This window comes from Leuresthes tenuis, unplaced genomic scaffold (assembly GCF_036924035.1).
Source record: "Leuresthes tenuis unplaced genomic scaffold, fLeuTen1.0.hap1 SCAF_8, whole genome shotgun sequence".
Taxonomy (NCBI): domain Eukaryota; kingdom Metazoa; phylum Chordata; class Actinopteri; order Atheriniformes; family Atherinopsidae; genus Leuresthes; species Leuresthes tenuis.
In genome coordinates this window covers 13,601,391-13,628,123 of record NW_027325362.1, presented here as the reverse complement: position 1 = coordinate 13,628,123, position 26,733 = coordinate 13,601,391, and the positions used below count along the sequence as shown (strand labels likewise).

Here is a 26,733-nt window from a genome sequence, read left to right as displayed (position 1 = left end):
TTAAAGAGTTTATTGACTGTGTGTTTTTCCAGGAAGGATTACAGTAAAATCAGTCATTTGATAGTGCTGACAGGAGGTATAAAAAGAAAAAAGTTCCTTTCAGCTGATCGTGGCACTTGATATTTTGAAGACGAACACAAAGGTCCAGTCCAAAGGTACCAACATCCTCCCTTCAATCCAAAGTAACCAGGTTGCAACCAATGACCTCACATAAACTATGGTAACCCCTCCGGAACTAATCTAGCCTCTTCTACTGTTAACCTGCGATGTTATGACCTGCAGTGAACTGGGATGACATGATACAACCATTTTGAAGCAGATGGTTCAAGTCAGGGATGTCTCCAAAGGAATGGAGCTGTTATAAAAAGCAGTGGCACCACCTATTGTAGAAATGTGGGTACTGCGGGGACACGTTTCACAGCAGACTTTTTGTCAAGTCAAAGCAGGAATAAGCACATATGGAAACACCAATCTAATCAATTTTAGGAAATTAAATTCAAAGGGAGTATGAAAATGACTAAGAATGATGAAGGAGGGGGAAATCTCTGTCCACAGCACAGAGTGAGTAGTTGGACACTGGTTTCAATAAAGTGATTTGCCTCTTAAAAGTGTAACATTAAAGACAGAATATCTTTAAGATATAATCTTTAAGGCATCAGCTCAGTATTTATTTTGATATTTCAAAACAAACCATAAATGACCACATATGACATATTCCAGTAAAGTCTTAATCCTGACATTTATTTTTATTTTTTTTTATTTTAATGTGGGTGTAAGAATACTTTCAGCATCAGAAAGATTTGATCATCAACGATATAGTACACGTAGCTGTCAGAAGGAAATAATGTTGTCCGCTGGTTAAAACCCACCTTCGGATAAATCCAAACAACCTGCCGTATGTGCTACCGCTCAAAAAGTAGCACCAGTTCACAGTGAGGCGTATGTGGGAACATGTCCACGGGCACAGCCAGAGTGGGAGAAAAGGCCTCTCCTGTGAGTTTCTTCTGTGGGTCAGGAGCACAGCAAAACTCCCTGAAGTTCCTCATAGCTTCTCCATCCGGTTTACAGGAAACATAGACCAGCCTACGGATAGCGGGTTGATTCCGTAAAGCTCGGACCACTCTGTGGTGGAGGCCAGCTCGAGCTGGGTTTACCACAGCTGTAAGGCCTCCGCCTGCGGAGCTCAACTGAGACATAAGACCAGGAAGCACCACCTCGGCCTTTCCAGGGATAAACTGGCAGTTCAGTACATTGTTGAAAGCTGCATTGTGCGTGGCATCTTCTACTGCCTGTTCTATGAGCTCTACGCCGATAATTCTGTCCACTCTGGGAGACGTAGTGATGCCAATGGCTCCTGTGCCACAGCAAACGTCCAGAAGAGTGCCGCCAGTTTTTGTTTGCCCTCCTGCGTCTTCAGATTTTGGGACACACAGGTCTCTTACAGTGCCATACAGTACCTCAGCAGCAGCCTGGTTCACCTGGAAAAACGCGTCAGCGGAGATACGGAACTTGAAGCCCAGCACCTGTGAATTACACAACAGTACAAGAAAAGCAATCAAATCGCAACATAATGCAGACATACGTCATATTAGAGCTACACTCTCCTCTCTGTTATTTTCCTAAATTCAACACTTAAGGACATTGGACTGAACTTGGATGACAAAAGTCAACAAAGAACTGGTCTCCTGCAGATGAAGGATCTAACAGAAATGTGCCATCCCACTGCACTGCTCTGCTCTACGATCCTATGTTTTTGGAATGTGTTTTTTTTCAGCTTTTAAAGTTAAGCGTGCAAGATGCAACACTATCTTAAGGTATTATAGCAGTATTTCTGATATTTTATAGTCATTTATAGTCATTTCGTGATTTGCTATATACATAATTCCACAGCTAAAACATTTACAGTAGCTTTAAAAGTGCTTTTTATACATCTTCCAATTTCTCTAATATTAACTCACCTAATGCAGCGGATAGCTAGTAGCAACACAGTATGCACATCACATATCAAACGTACTTAATATGCGTGAGAATGGCAAGCATTCAAAGGTATTCTTAGATGGCACCTACGTTTGTATGTAAACTAAAACTAGAAATGATTTTTATGAAACAAGCCTGGTGAAGAGAATATGAACACACAGCTCAGGAGCTGTGATCCCAGAAAGATTTTCTGCGCTTTCAGAATTTTTTTTTACCTCCTCGTATATGTGTGGCCGACCATGCAGAAGCTGGTAGGGGGATTCCTTGTGGGTGCAGCTAGTCATGGAGCTTTCCTGGAAGAGCAGGGAGTCAAGCTGACAGATGGACCCAGGACCCCGTGTGAAATAATCAGCCAGCTCAGCCTTGTGTACAGCCAACTCCTCCTGCGTGAGCGCCTGTGGGTGAAAGTAGACGATGGCCATTGTGTGGCCCGCTGCATTGGTACGTATTGTGACTTCTCTCCAGTGACCCCCCGTGTGGAACAGCAGGCAGGGCTCCAGTGGGGAAAGGCGGATGAAGTCCTGATAGCATCTGGCCACCAGTTTGTGCTTCTCTGGCATGTTAACTAGGTGGTCTCCATTGACACAGACAATGTTTCCCTGCCTGCCAGTGCCCACATAAAAACCAACTGTTTTGGGGTTTCCATCCACTCCTCTGTTGACAGAAAATGTAGACTTGTTGCGGTAGCCATCTCTGACTGGGGATGGCAGAATAGAAAGGACAGGGAAGGTTGGTCTTCCTGCCGTAGTTGATGACGAATGTGATTGGAAGTCACCTGAAAGATGCCCTGTGAGTTGAGTTAATATCCTTTCCTGATTCATTTGCTTCAGATAAAGTTGCTCATCATAGCTAAGCCTCCACAGAGGAGTAACCACATCAGCCAGCTTCTCCTTCCAGGACAGATTATCAGTCCAGGAACGTTTCTTCTGACTTTTTCTCCACCGTTTCTTGGACAGTTCCCCCTGGCTATTTTGAACGGTGTCATTTGTTGAAAGAAATCGGCAGGGTTTCCTCACAGTAGACATACTGTTGCGTTTGGCTGACATGATTGACCTGCTGCATGCCGCTGTCAAAGGCATTCTGACTTTCAGACAAGATCAATCCTGTCTGAGTGAACTACAGATGTTAGCTAGGACCACAAAAACAGATGAGAGCAGCCAAAACATACGATAAACAGCAGTCTTTTTTAAACTACGGCTTAAAGCCAATGTTCTACCTTCATGCCGGAGGTTCAAGCCGACTGTCAATGACGTCTTATTCACTAGACAGACAGCCAACTAACGTCATCACCATGCGTTCCGGGGCAAGTAAACATTTCCGCTGTATCGCCATGGACTCAAACAAGGACGAGGCGGAGCGGTGCATCAAAATTGCTGTAAATGCGATCAGTAACAACCAGCCGGACAAAGCCAGGAAGTTTCTGGACAAGGCACAGCGCTTGTTTCCCACAGAGCGGGCCAAAAGTACGTCGAATAACTGTCTATTTGGGCTGCAATTTTATCTCAGGTGGAAGGCCAGCGCTGTGAAATCGAGAAGGCTAACGTTAGCATAACTGTCTTAATGTTACAACAGCTGCCCAAGCAGTAACTGGTAGTTGTAGTTTTTTTTAGTCACCACCTGCAATCTTTCTAACATATTTGCTTACTTATTGTCTTAAATTCGGGCTCACATACTTGGTGTGAATGTTAATGTTTTTCCGAGTTGCTGCAATGCTAACCATTTGCTAACTATGGTAACGGATTAACTGATCAGGAGCCAAACTCATGTGGCAGCGTGGGATAATATGACACCTGTCTCTTTACAGACCTGTTGGAGTCGTTAGGGCAGAATGGAAAGCCTCCAGCAGAGAATGACCACCCTGCTAACGGAGATGGACCTAGTATGAGGCACAGAGGCGGCGAGAGAGAAGGGTCTGATGCGTCCCAGAGGCCCTCGGACTCGGCTAAACCTTATACAACAGAGCAGCTAGAGGCTGTCAGAAAGTCAGTGCACTTAAACATTTTCTTTTGTTTATGATGTAACGTTATTACGGTAACCACAAACAAGCTGGTGATATTTTTTTTGGTGTTCAGAAACCTGACCAGTGTCGTTCAGTATGTTAATGTGTGTAGGATGTGTTATAAGCAATCATTATTACCACTGACCAGTGATTGTTCACGTTCACCTGGAGCAGGCAGACGTTTAAAGTTAAATGCAAATAAATGTCAGGCTAAAATAATAACAAATCTAGTTTTCATGAGCAGTGTTATTAATTCAATTTTGTGTACACACGCCTTCTTGAATTTAGGAATATTTGGCAAGAATCAATGAAGCCAGATTTCATTTTAGATTATTTCCATCTGTTCACTGTGTAACCCATAGTTTTTCAGTATTATAGAAAACTAGCAACGTGATTCTCCGAAAAACTAAAGATAATGCACCAAGTATGTAAGAATCAGAGCAGAGGTGAGGAAAAGAAAAGTCTAGGGATATGTGTTTTTCCCAAATGAAGCATCCTTCCTCTGATCTGCCATTTTAGAATAACAATAATATGAATAGTGACAGCGTTTTGCTATACTAAGCTGCTGTATTTTAGGATCTGATGTCAGATGAACATCAACAGTGTTAGCAACAAAATACGTGTTTTCATTAAGTTTGATTTACTAATGTGTATCACACTTTTTTTTAAGTACCACACACGCAAAACACACCTGTGTGTCATTATTCACAGCTCGTCTGGCAAGCCTTTACTCTCTCTGCTGTCAGTTTGTGGCTCTACCCATGGTTTGTTTTCCATTCACAAAAGAGATCTGACGTATCAAAATTCAAATGTAGCTTTAGATGTCATCTATCAGCCTAAAGGGGAGAACAACCATCTAATTAGTTATAAGAGCAGAGGTTAAAAAAAAGAAGAAAAAAGCAGGGTCCGTGAGGGTATTAGGGTGAGTTGGTGCATATAGTACAGGTAACTTGATAATCAGAAATAGCACTATTGATGTTGAACAATGTGTATAGCTTTTGGAGCAACATATGCGGCCTTCCAGACAACGTCTGAGGAAATCTTTTGTCTTTTATGTGGTCTTATCAGTTCCCGAAGGTATAATGCAGCATAAAGGCTTCAACACAATTTTTCTGACATCAGTAGAATAATATGATATCTCCGTTTCAACATTTGAAAGGTTGACTTTGTGCTATCTTTCTATCTTCAGTTGTAATATGGGGGATGAAATAATTTGTACATTATCACATTCTTGTTTTAACTGTATTCTACAAATCAACTGTCAGCCTTGTCGTTTAATTAGCATATCATTTGTTCAATGTCAGATTAATATTGTTGGGGGAATGGTAGTCCGTGGGTTTTCCCGCACAATTTGCTCACCACCTCTGGTTGGGTTTTTTTTTTTTTCTTTTCTTTTTCTATCTTACCACAGGATTAAGAGCTGTAAAGATTATTACCAAATTCTGGGAGTGGAAAAGACAGCCTCAGAGGAGGATCTTAAAAAGGCTTACAGAAAGCTGGCTCTGAAATTCCATCCAGATAAAAATCATGCACCTGGAGCCACAGAGGCATTTAAAGGTAGGGGCTCCCCTTTTTCATGTGAAGAACGTGGAACTTTATGGTTGCTAAGTGCATATTTGTTTGTCTTTCAGCTATCGGTAATGCCTACGCTGTTCTGAGTAACAATGAAAAACGAAGGCAGTATGACCAGTACGGAGAGGAGAGAACACACCCGAGCAGACACAGAGAACATCGCGATTTTGAAGCAGATATCTCACCCGAGGACCTCTTTAACATGTTCTTTGGTGGAGGCTTCCCAACAAGTGAGTGGAGGCCAGATGAATGTTGCGATGGTCACTGTTAAAATTTGATACAGTGTTATTTTTTTTTTATTCTGGCATAAAAACAAGCCAGATGTGTTGTTCTACCTGAGCGCACTGATAACTTTTCTTCTCACAGTTTAAACATTTCCAAAGCCTACCAGATGTTTTCAGATTTACTTTTCTGATACAGTATGACACTAGAGCCATCCTATTTAGCTATTTTGTTATTCAAATTAGTAACTACCCTTTGAGTTTACAAAGAGGGACAGATTAGAAGCTTCGTTAAAACGCAAACATTTGGAGACTTTCTGATTTGATCGTTTTCCACTGCTGGATGTGTGCAACGTTGCCTATATGTTTGCTTTTTTTTGGATATGACGCAAAGAAGTGAAATCCATTCACACTTGGTGAGATAAGACACATGTGGAGAATCATTTTAATCCAATACTATCCACTTGTGATTTAGTCACCCTTGAGACGTGTTAATACAGAGTGTAAACAACCTCAAGCTGTAGCAGTCATTCATTTTCACTGACCTCTGTGCAGTGGAAACAGTGAGTTATAACCATCTGACTAGCTGTTAATCTACTTGCTTTTTTACTCTACATTTCAATTGTTAGTTTTGCTTGTGACTCATATATGATCATCAGATGTGCACAGAATTTGGAGTGGGTTGGCTGAAACCAAAGTATAAAAGTATGATCTAACAGGTCGAACCAACTTACATGTTAGCTTGAATCCTGAATGCACCCTTCAGTCTGGTTGAACGTGTGATAATCAGTGAAATCGTCATTTTGTATGTGAACTGACTGAAAACCTGCATGCTCTGAGCTTTATGTGCAGCACGGCTCAGAGACACGTAACTGCTGAGTTTCTCATTATGTTTTCTTTATTTTCCTTAATTCTCTTCAGGTAATGTTCATGTTTACAGAAATGGAAGAATGCATTTTGCACACCATAATAGGCACGAAAGACGAGAACAACAGAGAGATGTAAGTCCAGGCTCTAATACTTAAAGTGCTATTGATTTTATTACAAGCTGATGTATGATCTGTGATTAAGTGATTTTTAAAAAAAAAAAAAAAAATCATTTTTATCATCCGGACAGGGAGGTCTGGCTCTGTTTGTCCAGCTGTTGCCCATCTTAATCCTCATCATAGTTTCTGCTCTCAGCCAGTTGATGGTCACGCAGCCTCCATACAGCCTTAGCTATCGGCCGTAAGTGTTTCATTGATTCGAGAGCTTTCTGGGGCTGTGCAGAAGCGTCTCAACACGTCTTATCTCACTTATTATGTTTTCTGTTTACCAGGTCAGCTGGACATATTCACAAAAGGCATACGTCACACCTGAAGGTGCCTTTCTATGTGGGGGAACGTTTCAATGAAGAATTTTCTGGGAACAACCTGAAGAATGTTGAGAGAAGTGTAGAGGAGGACTATATCTCCAACCTAAGAAACAACTGTTGGAAGGAGAAGCAGCAGAGTGAGTTACAGTAGCGTGAACAGCTGAGTTAACGCGGATTACTTTAACATCGCTCGGGTTACATATATTTATAATCCTGTTTCCAGAAGAAATTGAGATGTTGTGTAAAACGTGAATAAGAAAAACTAATCAGATGTGTGACAAACCCTGTATTAAAATGAAGACTAGAACGACAGCATGTCAAATGCTGGCTGAGAAATCTAATCTATTTATTCTTTCATTAGTTCTGAAAAAGATATGCTCATTTTGGACTTTATACAACATGGTTCCATTGTAAGAGAGGCCATATGGTCGTATGAGTACATTTTCCTAAAAAAAAAAGGTTTCTCACTTTAAACATGTCATTTTTATCTACATTTAACATAGAATCTGAAGTGTTTTGGAACAAGGATTGTAAATTATTCTTGTCCAACTAAAACTATACAGTTTACTGTTAGAAAATAAAGAAAAACTAGAGTTGGTCACAGTGTAATAACTGAGAAGCTAGTTTTTCACATTTTTGTTCAAAAACTGGCTTACATGAGAATCATTTCCATTTAATGTTCCTTTGTTTTATTTATGGAATCACATCAGCTCAAGATGCCACCTGGACCTCAGCTGATTTTCTTTAATGAGTCCTTCACATCCTTAACAGGACGTTCTCCAGGTTTGAAAAGTGCTTGAAAATACAGTGCTTGAACCTGCTTGACACTGTGGACTGCGTCATGCGGAGAGGCTTCAGTCGAACCCAAAACACCATCCACACCATACAAACTGGTGTACTCTGACTTTATTTTTGCTTTATAAGACGGCTGACTGAAGTTTCCATTTCTGACACGCTGTTTTTGCTCTTTCAGAGGAAGGCTTGTTGTATCGTGCTCGTTACTTTGGGGATTCTGAGTTGTACCAAAGAGCACAGAGAATGGGGACTCCCAGTTGCTCCAGACTATCTGAGATCCAGGTTATACTGGACAGCTAGAGACCACCTGCACAAACAGGGGTATGTTTCCACAAACATGAGTGGCATTACTGTTTAATTGTTTACTTTATCCTGTATTGTAAAGACTACTCTTTGCCTGTTTTATAGAATCGCGCACACACACTCTCCATTATTTGAGTGAGCTTTCCTGCTTGCTGTGCATTTAGCCAGCTTTATTTTTTGTTTGTTAGCTTTCTGCAGCATATTAATGCAGCTGCAAGAAGGGAGGTACACCACCTACAAAAATCAGCTGTCTTTTTTGTTTTTTTGTTTTTTCCAGATGACAGTCATCTATAATAACACCTGATTGGTCACTGTTATGGATTGCCTCTCATGAGCTTTGGTTTCATAAAGTAATGGGAGAAAAAACTATACGGCTATCTTAGAAGTAAAAAAAATACTTTTAAAATAACCGTTGTTGACTCGTTAAAACATGCAAAGTTATTCATATGACCAAAGTCTTCCTGTCGCTGTTTCACAGATAGTGAGCATTGCACAAGTGGCTGTGATAATGAATGATTTGAAATGGTGTGGCTGCTTCGTTGGAGCCGTCTTTAAAAAAAAGTCACATCTGTAACTGTCTTTCATCCTATCTTTCGAAATAACTGATTCATTGATCTGTTTTTCTTGGGATAGGTTCATCAGTACTTGAATCTAATGAGAAGAAATCGGCCGGAGCCCACTCAAATTGGAGCACATTTCTGCAGCAACTGAGAGAATGGAAGAAAAAAAAAATGCCTTACGTGCAGTGGGCGGCAGGCCTCATCAGGGAACCTCTCTGCAGCTCGATGTAGATTGACTTCCTGTAGAATTGTGAGAAGCTTTGAGTCGCTATTATCTTACTCTGGTGTCTTGACGAAGGTGAGAGACAGCTGGAAATTAGGATACGTTGTGGTCTGTTTGAACGGTAAACAAAGCTGCTGAGATTAGCGTCCTCTTTCCTGATCGTTCTGTTTTTTTCGTAGATAAACCTCAAGGCCTTCTCATAGACAGACAGTCTGAGCCACTCACAAGGAAAGTGTGTAATTTTTATAGTTCTTCCCAATGTAAATACCCATTTTACTTTTAACAGTGCGGGGGTTATTAGTCATTTACTATAATGTTTGTGAATTTGCTTGTAGCCTGTTGGATCATAATTATTGACAATTGTTGCACAGATAAAAGTAAACCATATTTATTAAATTAACAAACTAAAATTGTATAAAAGTTTCTTTGAATTAAAATTGTCTTATGATTGATCGGTGCTTTGTTGCTCTTTGAAAGCGCACACCTGCCCTCATGTGTTCCAAATCCACGTATCATACTTTTTCACTAGGTTCTGTATATTTACGCTAGAAATGGAAACGAAGGGAATATTTTTCGTGTATAAACGGCATCAACGCTGTTATTATAAATGATATATGATAAAAATATATATAGCAGTGTATAGAAAAGGATGTAATGGGGAAATAGAGGAAAACACACAGCAAATTAATAGAAAATTAATTTATTTTTACAGTAAAAAAATATAAAACATAACATTCTGGTGCTAATATTTGATCATCAAATATATTCCGTCACATTCCCAGGAAAGAAATGGATTCATGTTGAAAACATGAGTCTTCACTTTTGGGTCACCTGTAATCAGGTGAGTAGCTGCCATGGGACATAAGCTGGTCCCTCGAATAAAATCATAATCGACAGACTGGTAATTCAGCATCACCGTGTCAGTGCATTTTAGTGTTATACAATGGTATCCTAAAAACTACATATAACCCCTCGTCTTTGTTCACAATTCATAAAAAATTCTGTTGCTCTTATCAGGCACTTGGGGACTCCTCAGTTAGCAGCACTCCTCAATCAGTAGCTCTCCAGAACAGTACAGTTTTCTCTTGATGGCCCTGAAGCTAGAGCTCAGTCTCAGAGTGTTGTGGTGCCTCGGAGACCTCGCAGGCAGCGGTTTGCCACTTTTGAAGAGCTTCTGAACCTTTGGCCACAGTCCACTGGACTCCATCCTCAGCACCAGAGTCACATGGAAGGTTGGGACCAGAGTGGGATCAACTGCTATTTGATCCACGGTACATAGTGAGCCCTGGTCCTCCTTGTCCACACACAGGTCAATGAGCGCCCCCCTGAGGCCACATGGCTCGTTAACAGCCAAATGGAGCAGCTCCTCACTAATACTGCGTATTAGACAGTCAGGTAAGATCAGTTTGGAGCAGCACAGGATGGGCGATGCATTGTTGAGGCTTTGTGTGATGGTGGCCACCACTTCTGCAGCCAGAGTCTCCTCCAGGGGGTAACAGAAGATACTGCTGTCTGAGTCGGACAGGGACAAGTCTGCCACAGATCCTGAAACAAAGAAGGACGGGTTAAAACCTTGTCTGGTAGAGCAGGTTTCACTCTGAACTCCTCAGTAAGCCACACTGAAATTCCCTTTCTGTCGCTATAATGTGCATCAGCCTAAATTAAAAACAACATATCTTACTAAGACACATACCAGTTTCACTCCTGTAGTAGTGCTCTGCTGTGGCCGTCTGATGGATTCCCTTCAGCTCAGTCAGTCTCTGCAGCAGACTGCTCCAGGACAGCCGCTGTGAGCCCCTGTCTTCCGCTGGAGACGGAGGAAAACTGTCATCCAGAGATTCGTTGCAAGACATTTAAAAAAACAAATGCTTGGATTGAATAGCAAAGAAAAAGTGCAGTGGTATCCTCTCGCAGTTGGCTGCGCCTGAGTCAGACCAGCTGGAAAACACACTGGGCAACAATGGAACAAAGCGTTAAATACCCACACAAAACAGCTCCGCCCACAGGGTTTCTTAGCCAATGAGGTTTCAGCTCACGTCTTAAGCGCATAGGCCTGCCTGGTTTGTTTTTGCTATCCTTCTGATGGTGAGGCAATGCCCAGATCCCCCCACTGGGCTGATGTCCGACGACCCCCACCACAGGCTGTATGAATGTAAAAGAAACTTCGACACTCAAGCAAATGTTTTACCTTCAATAATCTGACTGTTTGATGTGGAAATTAAAAGGTAGTCGGCGACCGCCGCTTTAGCAAAATGAAACACAAAAACACACCCTCTACATAATTGGACAAGAAAGGCGTGAAGAAAGACACGATGAGACATCATTTTTTGGAAATTATCAGGAACTCTCAAGTCTGACACGTCTCACACGTATCTTTTTGTTACTGACGGGAAGGAGCGTTGACGTGCCTTTTGACACAATTTGACCTGTGCGTGTAAAGAAGCATGAGATGTATTTAAACGTTTACAAAGCACCCTTTTACGACTCACATCTAAAGTCAACATACATGTTTCTGTAGTTACTGTAATTACAGTTTGTTTGTGTGATTATAGCAGATTCAAAACTGGTTATTATATCATTGCTACAGAAACAACGTCTACTGTAATAAGTGGGATTAGAAATAAAGCAACTCTTCCAAGTATTTTCAGTCAAAATGTGTCTGTCTAATTATTTCAGCCCGACTCAAAGTTAGTTATTAAATGAAGGCTTAAGTATTTGCTTTGAAAGAACATAAGAATTTCAATCTAATTTCAGAACCGAACTTTAGGAGTAGCTCTCCAGACTCCTGATTTCCAACACGTACGCACACGCAAACCATCCCCCCACCCAAAGCAAAGTGAGGAAACAACACTTGTTTATATAGTTGTCTGCCCCACCTTTCTACAGTATTGTTTATTCTTTTCAAGAATTTTTAGACCTGCACGGAGGCATATTGTGGGGGCATATTTGTCGCAACCCACCCATTTTCTACTAAACACGAGACTTTGAAGACACTTTTGGATACTTTACTTCAATAAAAGTTGAGATAAATATATGCTTGGCTATCTAATTATTAGTAAATGACCTGTGAGGAAAATACTTCAGTGGAGAAAACACACGAGACAGTGGAAACTTTTAAGTATCAAACTAAAATTGCTTGTTTATTCCTTCAGATTTTGACATCGGATGATACATGATACCAGAAATGGAGCTACTTTTAACCAACTTATAGTGTCTTATTTTCTACACATGGGTCCTAGATATTTGTTGGGAGTGGGGAGTGGGGAGAAGGAAAAACTAAAAATCCTGACACCCAAATCTGTCTTTCAGTTTTTGAACGACCTCTAGGATCATATAAGAAACCGAGGGAGCAAAGTGACAGTTCGGTGTTCGCTTTTAACAAATCTGAAATGTGGTTCAGATGTCAGAACCTTGGAAAGCACTGGTTAAATGTTCACCAGTGTGTTAACACGTTGCTACATTGTTTGTTGATTGTGTAATATTTTATTCTTATGCCTAACTTGGAACTAAAGCTGTCAAATGAGTGTTGCGAAAATTGGTTATTTCCCTGAAATGTAGAGTGACGGTGTCGAGTGGCATGAAATGCAAGTTCTCAGCCACTGTTCACATACCTGAAAGTGCACTTAAGCAAATTTGTGAAATGTATTGAGTGAATATATTTAGTTATTTTTCACCACCCTCCTTATTCTCCATTCATTCCAGTAAGAGTGTAGATTTGACTCAAAGTAAACTCCAAGTTCTGCGGAATCTTTTCTACATGTTATCACAGTCTTTCTCCACGCGATGGCGCTACCGTCAAAGCTTTGCAATACAGTCGCTTTAACCTCTGTGATGCATATGCCTATTGTTTTGAGTTTTTAGTGTCTTTGAACACTCAGTGTTTGACTACATGTGCACTGATCAGTGTCGCGTTCTGCCCTCTGCACACGTAGCTGTGTCTACGTATCGACCTCTACCATTTTTATGGGAAAGCATTATTTCCACTATGTCGTGAGACAAAGAAAAAAAAAACTGAATGGAAAAGGGAAACAAAGCGTGACAGGCACTGTGTTTTACAATTCAAACGGGCCTGAGAGAGCTGTTGAGCCGCTCAGCCTCGGGCTATGTAATTAATTTATAACAGATCTACCATCAAATGGAACAATTTACCTTAATCAAAGGAGCATTGAGGTGAATCACATAGAAAGACCCTATGATATATTTTGCTCACTATTTGTTTCTGTAATTGGTGCTGAAATGACTGAAGCAATTTTAATGCAGTGAAGAGGAGAATGAAATAGATTTACACCAGGATCACCTCAAATACTACCCACTTACTCTGCATGCTTTGCTTTTTATGGAATATGCTTATGTTAATCAAGATGTTAAAGGGTCTTTGGATTGGGATTTTTGCAGGATGTGCAGAGAAGATTGTTTTAACAAAAGAAGACAGAAAGAACCTTTCCACTCGAGCGTTTAACGTCTCAACTTGTAGCCTATCATTCTTCTGTGATATGAGCTCCTTGTTTATCAGGAGACCCTTCAGCACTGAATGTAGGACTCTCCATTGGTTTCGTGAGTTTGTGTCACGTGAAGCTGGAGCTGGGACTGCATTTCACATAGGTTTTGATTTATTGCTGGAAGAAGCAGAAATAGACCCACACTCTCAGGGGAGGAGAAAGTGTGACGTTTGGCAAGTTTTGCTGAGGCACGCTCTTCTTTATCAAAACTTTAACACGCCGCACAACATTTACAAATAGCCTGGACATCAATTTCTAGCTTAACGAAGAGTCGGCCTTTGCTTTGCTCTGGATTAATTTAAGTTTTTAGGACATTTGGTACATTGGACAATAAGTTGAACACTGTTTCCCGGAGAATCCAACACAAATGAAAGCAGTTTACATGTGTAATATAATTACTAGCATGTCTACAGTTCTGTAGACATTAGTGTTGAGAGCCTGACATCTGGACAGTGCAGCAGTGTGCAGTCTTTTTTCTCAGATCATATCTCAATGAGTGCATTCTAGCTTGGATAGAATCGGGCAGTAACTTGAAGGCGCATTTAAACAAGTAACAACTCAGGATATTTCTTGTAATTCTACATATTCATCTACCTTATACAGTATTTATGCGTGTCTTTGCCTTTTTATTAGCAACAACAGGAGCAAATGCAGTTCCATCCATAAAATGCATTTTATTATTTTTCCCCACTGAGTAAAAGCTTCATATAAATCACCCAAAAGGGCTGAATTATTTGTATTTTCCAGTTAGTGCTATTGTGTCTCTGATTCTGACTATTGCTACTGATGGAATATCATTCTATGCATATCAAACTTCTCTGCAGTTTATCTATCTACGTATTTACAAGAAATGTACAGATTGTTCGGACATTTCAGTGTGGACCAAAGTGACCGATCACCAAACAACTAACCGTATTACCAAGGCATTGATGGGGCTGAAAAACAAAGAAGCAACTTTTGTTGGCAAATAAAAGCACAAACTTATACGAACACAAGCAAAAAATCTGGACATGACATCTTTATCAGTCTATATGGACTGTGTGGATTAATTATGGATTTAGGTTACTAAGCACGAAACAGAACAGAACAAAAAGGAGGATTTTGATTTGCCAGATATATAGCTGGCATACATCTGTTGTTATTTGTTCCATGTTTTGTTAATGAGCATCATTTGATCCTTTCATGCCTCCATCCTGCACTCATTCCAGCCATTAGAATTACGCCCCCTTCTGAGTCACAGATCATCAGACCCTGGGAAACCTTAGTCACAGTGTATTCACATTTCTTTCACAATAAGATTACCTGAAACCCCCTGTGGCTCTCTGACTCTGGGGTTGCTCAGTCCTTTTTTCTTAAACTGTGTCCCACAAATGAGAAGAAGATTGTCCCATGATCCTACCTCCTCTCTCGGCACCCCTGCTCTGTGAATGTCACATCTCTCTGGATCAGGGCTCAGCTTAACTCCCAGCGGAGCGGCTTCAAGGTTCTCACCTCATATTTGCCTTGAAATGCATTAGTTAATCACATGGCCATTTTTTGCTCTATTCGATTCACTATTCTTAGTTTGATTAATGTCTGGGTGTGAAGCAGGCAAATTGTAGCAGCTGCAGAGGTACAGTCTTAAAATGGGTCAGTGTGACCACACTTAGCAGTAGTTTATAAAAAGGAAACAGCACAGTACCAAGCAGTTGCACATTTGCTCTTTGCACACATGAATATTTCATTTTCAAACTGCCTCTGTAGCATTGAAAACTACCACATGTGTATCGTGCTCATGCGTGCCTCACTACATTAAGACATGCTCAATTGCTTTCCGACACTGATTTAATCCTAATTTCCATGTCCATGTTGGACAAATGCATGCATGTTCAGTTTGAACAACTTCCTGTCGCTTTATCTTTGAATTTGATTGCGTTCAAACTGAGAGATTAGACGAGGCCTTCTCTTGTGCTTGCCCTTATTAAGACAGGCTCAGAGACACTGCTCTAAGGATCAAATAAAGATGGCATCAGTTAATCCAGCATTTCAATTACAAACTGTCATTCAGTGCCGCTCTCTAGGGCTGAGAGTGCAGCAGAGTGAGATACTGCAGCGGTGCAGTATGCTCAGTTTCAAAGGAACACATCAGAAAACAAGCACGCCATCTGAACATGGAACAAAGATCTAAAGTGAACTTAGTCAGACCCACAAACATCCTTGTGTTGTTTCCAGCCCCACTCCTCGACCTTTTAGAAGGAATAGCTAAATCATGTGCAAAAGGTTATTCTTTTATTCAAAATAAAACTTGTGCAGTTGATTGCATTTAATTGTTTCTTCTGCACAGGCAAACGCAGCAATCATTAAATAATTTAATCATTAAGGGCTGTTTTTGTTAAGACCGTGCCACAGAGGATTTTATTCAGCTCCATTATAATAGGCCTCTGGCTCCAGAAATAGCGCACATGCAATTAATACCTTTAATTGTAGCTGCTGATGTCACTAGAGATTTAAGCAAAAAACGGCCAACAAGGCCAACAAGGAGTCACCATCACAAGTTCAACCTGAGCTTCCAGGGAATATGCAATGAAACCACATTAGCTTTTGAGATACCCAGAATCCCTTTTTATGTGTGTTTTAATTTTTTTTAAAGTTTAACAGCAAGTAGGCTGCAACATTATACAGAATGATGACCCCTATCAGAATAACACACTGCATCATGGGTCTATGAGCAACACTTCAGTTTAATGTTGGTAAAGGTGGGGCTATCTTATACAATTCTAGAAAGTTTTATTCATCTTGAATATTGTAGCATCAGTTGATTTGCTTTTGTTTTGAATTCATATTTCTGTGTTATGTGCAAAGTAACAACCCATCGCTGTCAATTGAAGACTCAGCCTCTGAAATGTAGTGGAGTGTAGCACTACAAGTGAATCTTCAGTTGGATTTAGTCCCTGCACCTTAAAATTGTGCTTAAGTTTATTACTTGTTTACCATCTGTCACTCTTTGTTTAGCCTGACTGAGAAGGTGAAGTAGATAGATACATAAATCTTAAAGAAATCCACAAATAACCTCAATAGAAAGCTTAAATATGATTTCCTTATTTGCGTCATAATATTTTGATCAGCACTTAGGAACTCTTACATACTGATTCATCTTCATGACAACTGTGTCATCTCCATCCACTAACGATGTGAGATGACTGAGAGCTTGTGTTAAATCAAGTGGGTGTTCAGTTGGGTTTGCATAAGAAAACATTATGAAAATGAGCAAATTCAATTTATTGATGAAATAAACTTATTGCAAAAACTGATTTCAAATCCTGTGGTGATGCTGTAGAACTGATTATTTTAGTCCATGTAAGCGTTATTGGTGCCCCTACATTTTGATATTGAATCTAGAATATCAGTAGAAATAAATGGAAATGAACCAATCTTGTAAAATCAGAATATTTTACTTAAATGTCGATGGTTACTGGGCAAAATGAAAACGAAAACAGCACATGTTGTGCCCTGGATGCAATGATCATTGCCAGGCTTTACAATCTTTTGTTTGTTGAACCTTTGTCAACAGTCACATCCTCTTTCTTGTAGGCATATAGAGGCTTCTTTGACCTGTTGGCCAGTTGTCTGACAGTATTTAGTTTGATACACTGAAGCTTTTTCAAGTTTGTATACCCTGTGATTGCAGATTTCAGCTCTCTCTAAAGGTTTTCTTTGGGATTGGGGTCAAGGTTACTTGTTGGACAGTTTAAACAATCCATCTTTTCCTCTTTTTTTAAAACCATTATGTGTTGTTGAATGTGCACTTTGTCCTGCTGAGAAACCTTCCAATTCAATTATAGTGAAACATTAAATATCTCCTGTGCCAGAGGCAGCAAAACAGCCTCAAAGTGTGACAAACCACCACCACATTTAGGATGTTCTATTCCTTATGGTACTTTCACCCCTATATTCTTTTTCCCAAAGAGCTCAACTGCTGGCATAGAAAGACAATGATTCGTCTATTAAAGCTTTGTTTTTAATGCCTTCTTTTAAAATGTTGTGTCTCTTTGGTCTTCATCCATGGAGCCCTGCTTGGTTCATAGTGCAGCATATAGTTTGAGCATCCACAGATCCAGGCTGCTGCAGGTATGCTTGAAGCTCAATGTAATGTTGTTGATTTTTTTCCATGTTTTTTCACGAGCTGCTTCCACCTTGACTTTTCTCGTGGAATTAAATTCTAATGATTATTTGTTGCAGTCTTTCTTCAGTCTGCTCCACATCCTGCTCCACCTGGAGTGGAATTGATGAAGTCAAACACGTGAGTTTGGATGTTTCGAGCTTTTAAACAACCACAGCACTCTGGAAAAATGCGGATAAATCAGAGGCTTACTCACAGGAACATACCAAAAGGTGTCCCACAGCAGCGTCAGCGGGACTCACCCTCAACACCCCCATCGAACCTCTCCCTCCCTCTCCCTCTCAGCAGAAAGAGCATCCTATAGGCTGATCAGGTGGTAGTTTCAATCCAGCCTCAGCATCCGCCGCCTCCCAGAAGTGGAAAGCCTGCACACGGTGTACGTACGAGGTGATTTCGTCCGCTACCATGGTGGAAATTTCGGATATCGTGTGCCTTCTCGTCCCGCTGGTGATGCTCGCGGGGTCTACCCTCCAGACGGACGTGAAGAGCGTCAAAGAGGCGGAAAAAACAGGGAATTTCATGGAAGACGAGCAGTGGCTGTCCACCATTTCACAGTACAGCCGCAAGATCAAGCACTGGAATCGCTTCAGAGATGTAAGTGTTGACTGAGAGAATGCGGTACATGTCAGATGCGCTGGTGGAGAACAAGCTCTGCCATCTTTGCACGATAATTCACACAAACTTGGTGCTGTGGTTCGAATATATTCCTCGCTGTAGAAACACACCTAAATGAAATGTTTCAACCTTAGAGGATATCCAGCATGAGTATACGTAAGGTCCTTATTTGGCTGATAAATATACTTAAGACATTTAGAATTTATTGGAAGTGGAAAATATATGAGGGAATGTTGAGCGAGTGTTATCTTCATGTTTTACCTATATACAACATGTTTTTATGTTTGTTTGTATTGTTTTTTATATATATAAATATATATAAAATTAAGGGTAACATCAATAGTTTCAAGGGATTTTTTTTTTACAATTTATTCCTAAAAATGAAGCGTAACCACAATTTGACAAAAACTTCCATGAGCTGAAACTAGTTCACAAATGTTAGGCTAAAGTAAAGCCACAATTACAAACACAAACCACGTATCACAGACAACTAATCCAACCACTTTTATAAAGATCCATTATTAATTATAAGCAAATAATGTTTGAGACCCACTTGCACAGCAGCATCGGTCTAATCCATCATTTCGCCCTTAATCTGACTTACCAAGGAAGTGTCTCAAGAGATTTTTACAAACAATAGAATTAAGCAATTAGGACAGAGGGGTATTGATTGATTGATGTGCATATGCAGATTGAGCTGGGTTGCTTGGATTTATTAAAGCCTGCAGGGTATGCCTTGTGATATATTGCTTTGTCTGAGAATATATATGGACCCAGTTCTGTCTCCAGCTCTGTGAAATGATTACTAATGATCCCAGCAGGGTCTGGACAGTATAGTGCACTTGGATTGAGTTCCACGTGACTGCTGTTAAATTGATTTTAATTGATCCTGTGAGGTTACCTCACTGATATATCATTATTAGATCAGAAAACTGAGAAGCTGGCTTCAGCTTGAGCATATGTAGGAGACTAGTAGCATATCTCGTTAGGAGGAGAGGATGAGCCTGTCTGAATAGCAGCCTTCCCAGAGAGACCGGTGTTTTGATCTGCGTTCCTAGACTTCCTTAAAGCGTGGGTCGTTGACATCCCTGAAGACAAGCCGAACATGCGTGAAAACTGGCAGCCACTGCTCCTGGGGACGGATTAGTTTGGCTGTGATTACTTAAAGAGTACAGTATGTCCTCTGGAACTGTACTTAGGGAAGTAATGAAATTGTAGGCATGAAAAGATTGAGTCAGAATTATTGTGGGATTATAACTCACTTGGTGCAGCTCTGTGTTTGCACAGCTTTGATCTAAAATGTTCGTTTTAGCAGCAATGACCTTCTGCATTCGGCACATCATGGTTGGCTGTGCAAAAAAAAGAAGAAGAAAAAAAACTTTCAAGAGAAAATAAAAAAGCAAACTCTACTGGGATATTTAGCACATCCTAAGATACTCTCTCCCTAAGGATTTGCCTTTTAGTTTTAAGATGTCACCTGCATTACTTTGCCAGTTTCCTCAATTTCACAGCACACCTTCTGTGCAATAAAAACGACCTCTACAGTTACTGCTTTCATCATCATTACTCCTTAGGGTGATTGTGTCTGTGTGTATGCGTATGTAGATGCATAGAGAAATTAGAATGTCTATAATTTTCCAAGTGCACACATGTGATTTCATCAGGGCTGTAGCTGAGTGCATTAAAGAGTGGTGGTGTCTCTGGTGATCATGAAGATGATAGGGAAAACATCAGAGATGTGAACCTCTAAACCTCCCGGGGGAAGCGCCAATAGGAACCGCTTTGATTTCAGCTTGCTGCCGTAGCAACAGCAGTCTCTGTGTTATGGTGTTGAGCCAAAGCCTGTATCATTGGGAGTTTGATAACTCTATCCCCTCGCAAGTCTTGCTTCAGGGTGGAAAGTGGAAGCATCTTTTAGTGAGGTCTCTCAGCATCATTAAAACTGTGAACTTCCACAGCCGAATTACCACTACTAGTATTTTTCTCATTATTCTTAATGAGAGTTTCCTCACATTAATTGGTTGTGCTTCATTTTGGCCTTGGAGCGAAAAACAACAGGAGCTGCAAACAGTCATAGGTATTCAGAGTACATAAACTGATGTTGACTCGCACAGTCCTCTGAGAGTTTAATGCTGAATATCATTAATGCTACTCTGAAAAACAGTAATCAAAGCCCCAAAACGTGCAATCCTTCACATGCACAAACACTCACCAAAAACTGTAAGCTCCAGCCAGTGCACTGTAAATATCTCATATCTGTAAAAAGTAATGTAAAAAGCAGACAGTGGATAAGAGGTTCTTTCCCTTATGATAAAAACAGCTCCCACACTTCAATTCAATCTATTTCACAGGAAGACAAGGCGATTAGATTTAACAGAAACAGTCAACAAATAATAGAATGGAATACCGTCAATCCTTTAATCTGACAGGTGCACTCAACATTTCATTCCTCTAATGCACCAAATCCTCAGGGGAAAAAAAGATAAACTCGGGAACAGGAAAGACTATCATGGGAACTGAATGCAGATTTATTATTTTTACCAAAAGCATAACACCCTCGGTGGCCCTTTTTAGTTATACAGTTATAACAATAGCATGCATTTATTTTTATTTTTTTTCCTGAATGATAGGCCGACAAACAAAAATCATTTTAGAAAAAGATTTTTTAAAAATCCATGAAATGACCACACCACTAAACTGGTCTGATGGCTCGTTCTGTTTATTTAAGATAAGCTACAGTGTTGCTACACATGGATACTCATTAGGACATACCAGTGCAAGCTGCCATTACTGTTTGCATGCATCACACATACCAGCAAGGAGAAAGGGTTTGGCGTTTATCAGGTCATTTCCCCTCCTATCCTGCACTGTCTGTGCTTGGTAAATCCTTATCTTAAAAATGCACGCTTCGACTGTCAGGCAGCTCTCCACCATTCAGTGCCAATCCTGCCTGCACCTGTTCTCCATTCACTTCATTTTTAATGAACAGAAAACACTCTGCGCCTGCACAAAAAACCCCATCAGATCCCTTGTCGATGTCAGTGGATTAAATATGCAGTTGGTGGAAATAGGTTCTGACAGTCTTTATCCATGAAGTGATGTGAGGTTTTTTTTTTCTCTCTTTTTTCCTCTCCACCTAAGCTAGCTTTAGATAAGATTTTGACATTTGAGATTTACATTTGTTCACCTTTGATAATATTGCCTCTGATGCACTTTTACTCGCTTTAGCCCGTCACAATTTGAAATTTTTCTGCTTTTAGTCCAGCCTGGTCTTTTATTATTATACACTGGCATACAAAGAATAATTGTGGATAATGGCATCCGTAACACTAGAGCCAAATATGAAAGACTGTACAGGCAAGCAGTAAATTATCACCACAAGCCCTGTGCCCAGTCTGGCTCAGTCACTCCATGCTCCCTGATGTTAAAATAGACTTCTACAGATGCATTAAAAGCTACGAATGATGATAACAGCTTATCAGAAATTCATTAGTCTATCTACTCATGCTGTGCACAGCTATGAGTCATTCCTTATCATTCTCCAGATTCTTTTTGTGGCTGCAAACATCCAGAGCTCTATGGCAAGGCAGATGGACTGCATCTTAATCACCTCCAACTGTTCTGGCATGGGTGTTTTGGTTGCTCAGGTTTTGGATGGACTACCATTGCTCCGTGGGGTATCTTGGCTGGCTTCCAGAGACGTAGGTGGGCTGTAATTGCGTAAAAGACGAAAAGAAGAAGACTTTCATCTTGCTCGGCTACAGTTGCTTCCCGCAACTATGCAGCAGCCACGGCTGAAGGGCACAGGTGTCATAGAGAAGAGTGATGAGTTTCACATTTATTAGAGATTTACTAAACTGAATCTTCATCCAGAATTCCTCAGACAGGTAAAATGATATGTCATCTCCTCACAATGGAGACCTGTGATTGACTTGATGGCGTTAAGAGATGGTGACAAGCAGAAAGATTTAAATGTGCTGACGTTTGTGAAATGCTCCTAAAAAGCAGAAGTTTATATGCAGTCCCAACACGTTTCATGAAAGGAAAAACACGTTTATATGCAACTGTTTTCCATACAGATGCCAGAGATCCCTGCCTACAAGCATTTCACATTCATGACTTCTATTTTGGCTACACCTTGGAGTCTCTATATATCAAATACATGTAGGCTGTTTGCTGCATAGAGCACCTGACATTGTCTGTATGTATATGCAAAGCCTATTTATCATTCAAATAAAAACCCTGGAGTTGTCTGAATGACATATCAGTGTGATGTGCGTTTATGTGAAAGATGCAAAACTGGACTTAAAGGCAGGTTCTATATAAAACTAAGTGGCAGTAGCTGTCTCTACTGTGAATGCTGTTGGGCTTGAGCCAGAATGCATCACAGCCAGTGGGAGATCAGGTCCCATCAGTGCAAAAGAATTTGATTAGCACCAGGGAGAAAACGGTAGAGGCTGAAAATAACAGAGCAAATCCAGTTGTTACAGCCTTGGAGAGAGGGCTTGCTGGGAAGATGTTAGTTGTGATCAAACTCAGAAAAACACAGGCTGCACACATAGCAATATGCTGTACATTTAGTGTCATGCTTGTTTTTTTCAATAAGTATTTAGCTGAGAGGTTGTCTTGGTAAGAATCAAGCCCAGACACACCGAAGAATTTCATTTATCAATCTATCATATATATCATATCTATAAGCACGGCACCTGTGTCAAGTTAAGCATTTAATGTCTGTGGAGCTGTATTAGAAACACTCCATTATAGAGTTTAGAGGCTGTTTACTCATCTTATTCCCTCCAAAAACAGAAAATACAAGTGTAAAAGATAAGGAAGGTAAGAAATTATTTAACAGTGTTTGTCTGCTCAAACATAAAGCTGAAGCATGTCACGGGCTAACATGCTTATCAAAAACTATTTATTTTGGGACTTATTGGATGTTGTATAATTCATGGCGTGAAAAGAAAAGTAGTACAAGAAAAAGTGAAAGCAGAATCTGATCAGGAATCACTGCCGATTGGTGTCCAGAATTAAGGCAGGAAATGGAGTCGGAGGAGTCTGGAAGCTGAATGTGGTAGAGCAGTTATCAGATGACTGATGACACTGAGACAGGCTGAGACACTCTTGACTAACAGAATGGGGTGGAGGAAGATGGTGGTTACTCCAAAGATAATTCGAATGACAGCGCAGCAATGTAACACAAAAAATGGATCAGAAAATGTGGGCAAGAAGATCAATAGATCATGATAGTGATGGCAAAACTCTGAATGCTGTAAGGAACAGGAAGTAATAATGAAAGTACAGCAGCAATCCATACATCTAGGAAATAAAGGAAACTGTTTGTGTGAGCGTTCTCAAAAGCTTCTTTAAGCAGTATCATTTGTCAAACCCCACTGTATAACTAAACTTGTAAGGCACCAGGTATAACAGGCAGTCTGCCTTTTACTCGGATAGAACCGCATTTCAGTCCTGTTGCTGCTGCTCTGCTTGTGACTCTTATTTGATTAGGTTGTTTTAGACTCTCCTGCCTCAACTCACCGGCTGATTCTCATCCTTCTTGTAGCCCTCACCTAGGCAACTTCATTGATTTTCCATTGTTGTACAAGTCTGTTTTTCAGTTGAGCTTGGTGTCTCCAGTGAAGTGTGAAGGTTCTCACTGTTTGTACCAGATTCTCCCGTGAGTTGCTGACTGTTTTCTTATTCCCTACAGGGCTCAGTATGGCACAAGGGTCGGTTTTATTTATAGCCAGTGAGTGTAGGGCTGGCATGAGAGCACAGTATTTTGTGGGCTAAGTGTGATTTTTAAAGCTCTGTGGGCGCGTGTGTGTGTGTGTGTGTGTATGTATGTGTGTGTTTTGTGGTTGTTTTGCTAAACAAAAAGGTTCAAGCATGAAATTTTAAGAAAACTCCAAACCTTGACCAAAATTATGTCCTTATTTGGACCAATCATTTGAATGTGTTTCAAGAAAATAAACAGTATTTGACCTTCCTGTGAAATGCTAAAAGAAAAGAGTTAATCTGCTTGACTGTTTGTTTTCAACCTGGGCATTTAAATACCTGAGAGTCAACACCTTCTCCCTCTCAGCTCATCACATATTTACACTTGGTCTGGAGATCCTTTTGGCACATTGTAACGCACTAGTTACCCTTTTGGTTCATCAGGACGAAATCTTCATCAGCACTGGAAGGATTTTGGAAAAAGGACACAGGACTTTGAAGAGACTTGAATCCAAGTCCCATATTGAATGAGTTGATGGAGTTGAAATAAGTGTGAGATATTCAACTAGTTGGCTGCAGTCCGATAACATGAATTGATGGTAGTGGCAGATAGTCATCTGGTGTCTCCTGGCTGTCACACTGACTTTGCCCTGAACTTGAAAAGTTTTATTTCCATTTCATTTGTTGGGTACAAAAATGTTGTTGAGCCATTTAAACACTGAAAAGTCATTGAGTTGGCAGTGGCTTACCAAGCTAAAAGTCATTTAAAACCTTTTCTTTTCATCCTTTAAAGAAAGGATCTTTTTATCTAAAAAGTTAAAAGGCTTTTCATACATTCGTAACACCAAGGATTCCACACTATATGCATGTGACAAGTGAGAAAAAAATGCTAGAGTTTTACTTTTACTTATATGCTATTTCAGCCTATAAGTTCAGAACACAGAAAATTGAAAATATTGAAGCTATATTGAAATGATCTTGGTAGAGATTTAAGAGATGTAATTATCCAGTATTTCTCTTCGGAGCAAACCAAAGATTAGAGGAAAGAAAAACAGAAAAATATGAAGAATTATGGGAAGAGGAAATGTATTTTTTTCCTTTCTTTCAAGTATTTTAATTGCATCTCAGATTTAACAGAAACAACTGTTCCTTGTCCTTGCCCTTCTTTGAACTCATTGATCATGTTCCTAAAAAGATCTCACCTCAGATTCACCTTTCACTTATCCAGTGCTCAAAGCTCCATTGCATAAGCCTTTCTCCGTGCCATAAGCAGACAAGCCCCGCTGCATTTGATGCTCTGCCTTTGCAATCCTCGGGCATCAGCTCAGCGCCCTGCTGCGTGCATGCAGAAATACGAATAAGAAGGCTTGCGTCTTGCAGCAGCCTAGTGTGGATTAAAGACAGGAGGAAGTATAGAATGAGAACATTGTTTGGGGGGGGGGGGTATGTATGTGGCACCAAAGCTGTGGCACCAAAGCTGAAAAACTGTGAACAGAAAGAGAGCCCTTATGTGAGATTGTAGGTGGGAGGAATTGATAGGATTCTGTATGTAGCACCTTATATTATACTGCAGACAACCTCCAGGCGGATTAATTTTTTTAATCTTTGGCTGTATTTTATGAGGCTTGAAGGTCCTATTATGCACTACAGGATCCAATCATACAGCTCCATAATTTTTTTACTGATGTAGAATAAAATATCACTGCGTGAATATATGTTGTAAAGATGGCACATATCTCCCTTTTCACTGTTTTAATCTGTTTTGCTGCTGACTGATCAGCTAATTGATGTTTCCGTATCTGAAAGAAATTGATACTGCAGACAGTTATCCTCTTTATGCCCTCATCTCTCAGTTACTCATCTCTGAAGAGATTCTTGTTTTTGCTCAAGGACCTCTCTTTGTTGTCAGAGATGACTGCTAAGAGAATGAAATTGGAGGCTTTAGCAATAAAAACAGTGAGTCTGAAGACTATTATTACTATGACTATTATATTATCATACATTAGCAGCACTCCACACTGAAGGTCCAGGAGGGCAGTGGAACTGTCTGCCAAAACCCTTACTACCCTCCTGTAGTTTTCCAGAATTTAAGTGCATTTTAAGTGCTAAAAACCCTACATGTGCTTACATCAATAAAATATTATAAATAGCATAGCATTTCCACTTTTAAATTGAGTAACTTAGTCCATATAGGGGTTTGGCATCTGGTGGTGACTGACTTTTTATATTGAGTTTTAAAATTAAATTTAAGACCCATGAAATTAAACTAACTATATGTGTTTTTTTATATGATCTGTTTTGCCCCATGTGTAATTATCTGTCCCAACAAAGGATAAAAATTTAGTTTTATAGGCAATTTAGAGGTTGTTATTTTCAGAAAAACTATTCTAAACTGTTTTTTGTCTTGCACTGCACTTGGACGCATGTCCAATGAAAATCTTCAAATTTTAGCAGTGTGGGTGCAGCACAGATAGGAGCTTCTACATGTAATACATAAATATGTCTAAGTAACTAGCTTAACTCTGAAAGCCGCTTCATGCTAAATTTGATATCACTATTTATTCACTTCATGCCAATATAATTTGATTATGTTGTTTCCTCTGTAAAGCAGTCGAGTTTCCATTGCTGTTTTTCACTAACATTCACTGTAGAACGTGTGAATAGAAAAGGGTGAATGGAAACGGTGAAAGTGAAAGGAACTTTAAGTCATGCACAATCAAGCTAGATACTTGCTTAAGGAC

At 40.1% G+C, this 26,733-nt stretch overlaps 4 protein-coding genes across 4 annotated transcripts in view; 2 read left to right on the top strand and 2 right to left on the bottom strand.

The window, feature by feature from the left end:
• Positions 1-536: 536 nt before the first annotated feature.
• Positions 537-3,234, bottom strand: trmt2b (tRNA methyltransferase 2 homolog B). The gene is made up of 2 exons (XM_072390903.1): positions 2,193-3,234; positions 537-1,523 (listed from the first exon to the last, which is right to left on the bottom strand). The coding sequence occupies exons 1-2, from the start codon at positions 3,054-3,056 to the stop codon at positions 903-905; spliced, it is 1,485 nt and encodes a 494-aa protein (XP_072247004.1). The 5' UTR covers positions 3,057-3,234; the 3' UTR covers positions 537-902.
• Positions 3,235-3,247: 13 nt separating this feature from the next.
• dnajb12a (DnaJ heat shock protein family (Hsp40) member B12a) lies at positions 3,248-9,456 on the top strand. The gene is made up of 9 exons (XM_072390904.1): positions 3,248-3,440; positions 3,782-3,959; positions 5,388-5,533; positions 5,608-5,778; positions 6,691-6,770; positions 6,887-6,996; positions 7,088-7,260; positions 8,097-8,239; positions 8,855-9,456. Exons 1-8 carry the CDS (start codon positions 3,269-3,271, stop codon positions 8,216-8,218), a joined length of 1,152 nt encoding a protein of 383 aa, XP_072247005.1. The 5' UTR covers positions 3,248-3,268; the 3' UTR covers positions 8,219-8,239; positions 8,855-9,456.
• Positions 9,457-9,724: 268 nt separating this feature from the next.
• On the bottom strand, positions 9,725-10,933 carry LOC140312582 (DNA damage-inducible transcript 4 protein-like). The gene is made up of 2 exons (XM_072390360.1): positions 10,698-10,933; positions 9,725-10,549 (listed from the first exon to the last, which is right to left on the bottom strand). The coding sequence occupies exons 1-2, from the start codon at positions 10,855-10,857 to the stop codon at positions 10,041-10,043; spliced, it is 669 nt and encodes a 222-aa protein (XP_072246461.1). The 5' UTR covers positions 10,858-10,933; the 3' UTR covers positions 9,725-10,040.
• Positions 10,934-17,901: 6,968 nt separating this feature from the next.
• spock2 (SPARC (osteonectin), cwcv and kazal like domains proteoglycan 2) overlaps positions 17,902-26,733 on the top strand; it is a 28,209-nt gene continuing 19,377 nt past the window's right edge. The window contains exon 1 of the mRNA XM_072390902.1: positions 17,902-18,256. Coding sequence (XP_072247003.1) covers positions 18,068-18,256 — 189 coding nt within the window. The 5' untranslated portion in view covers positions 17,902-18,067. The remainder of the gene's footprint in view (positions 18,257-26,733) is intronic.

What these genes read in the sequence shown, in the direction of transcription:
- trmt2b (XM_072390903.1), bottom strand. Translation starts at nt 3,056, where the DNA reads ATGCCTTTGACAGCGGCATGCAGCAGGTCAATCATGTCAGCCAAACGC. An exon ending in GGCCACACATATACGAGGAG is followed by an intron (nt 1,524 to 2,192) that starts GTAAAAAAAAAT and finishes TGTAATTCACAG; the next exon opens with GTGCTGGGCTTCAAGTTCCG.
- LOC140312582 (XM_072390360.1), bottom strand. Translation starts at nt 10,857, where the DNA reads ATGTCTTGCAACGAATCTCTGGATGACAGTTTTCCTCCGTCTCCAGCG. An exon ending in CTACTACAGGAGTGAAACTG is followed by an intron (nt 10,550 to 10,697) that starts GTATGTGTCTTA and finishes TCTTTGTTTCAG; the next exon opens with GATCTGTGGCAGACTTGTCC.
- dnajb12a (XM_072390904.1), top strand. Translation starts at nt 3,269, where the DNA reads ATGCGTTCCGGGGCAAGTAAACATTTCCGCTGTATCGCCATGGACTCA. An exon ending in CAGCTAGAGGCTGTCAGAAA is followed by an intron (nt 3,960 to 5,387) that starts GTCAGTGCACTT and finishes ATCTTACCACAG; the next exon opens with GATTAAGAGCTGTAAAGATT. An exon ending in AGCCACAGAGGCATTTAAAG is followed by an intron (nt 5,534 to 5,607) that starts GTAGGGGCTCCC and finishes TTTGTCTTTCAG; the next exon opens with CTATCGGTAATGCCTACGCT.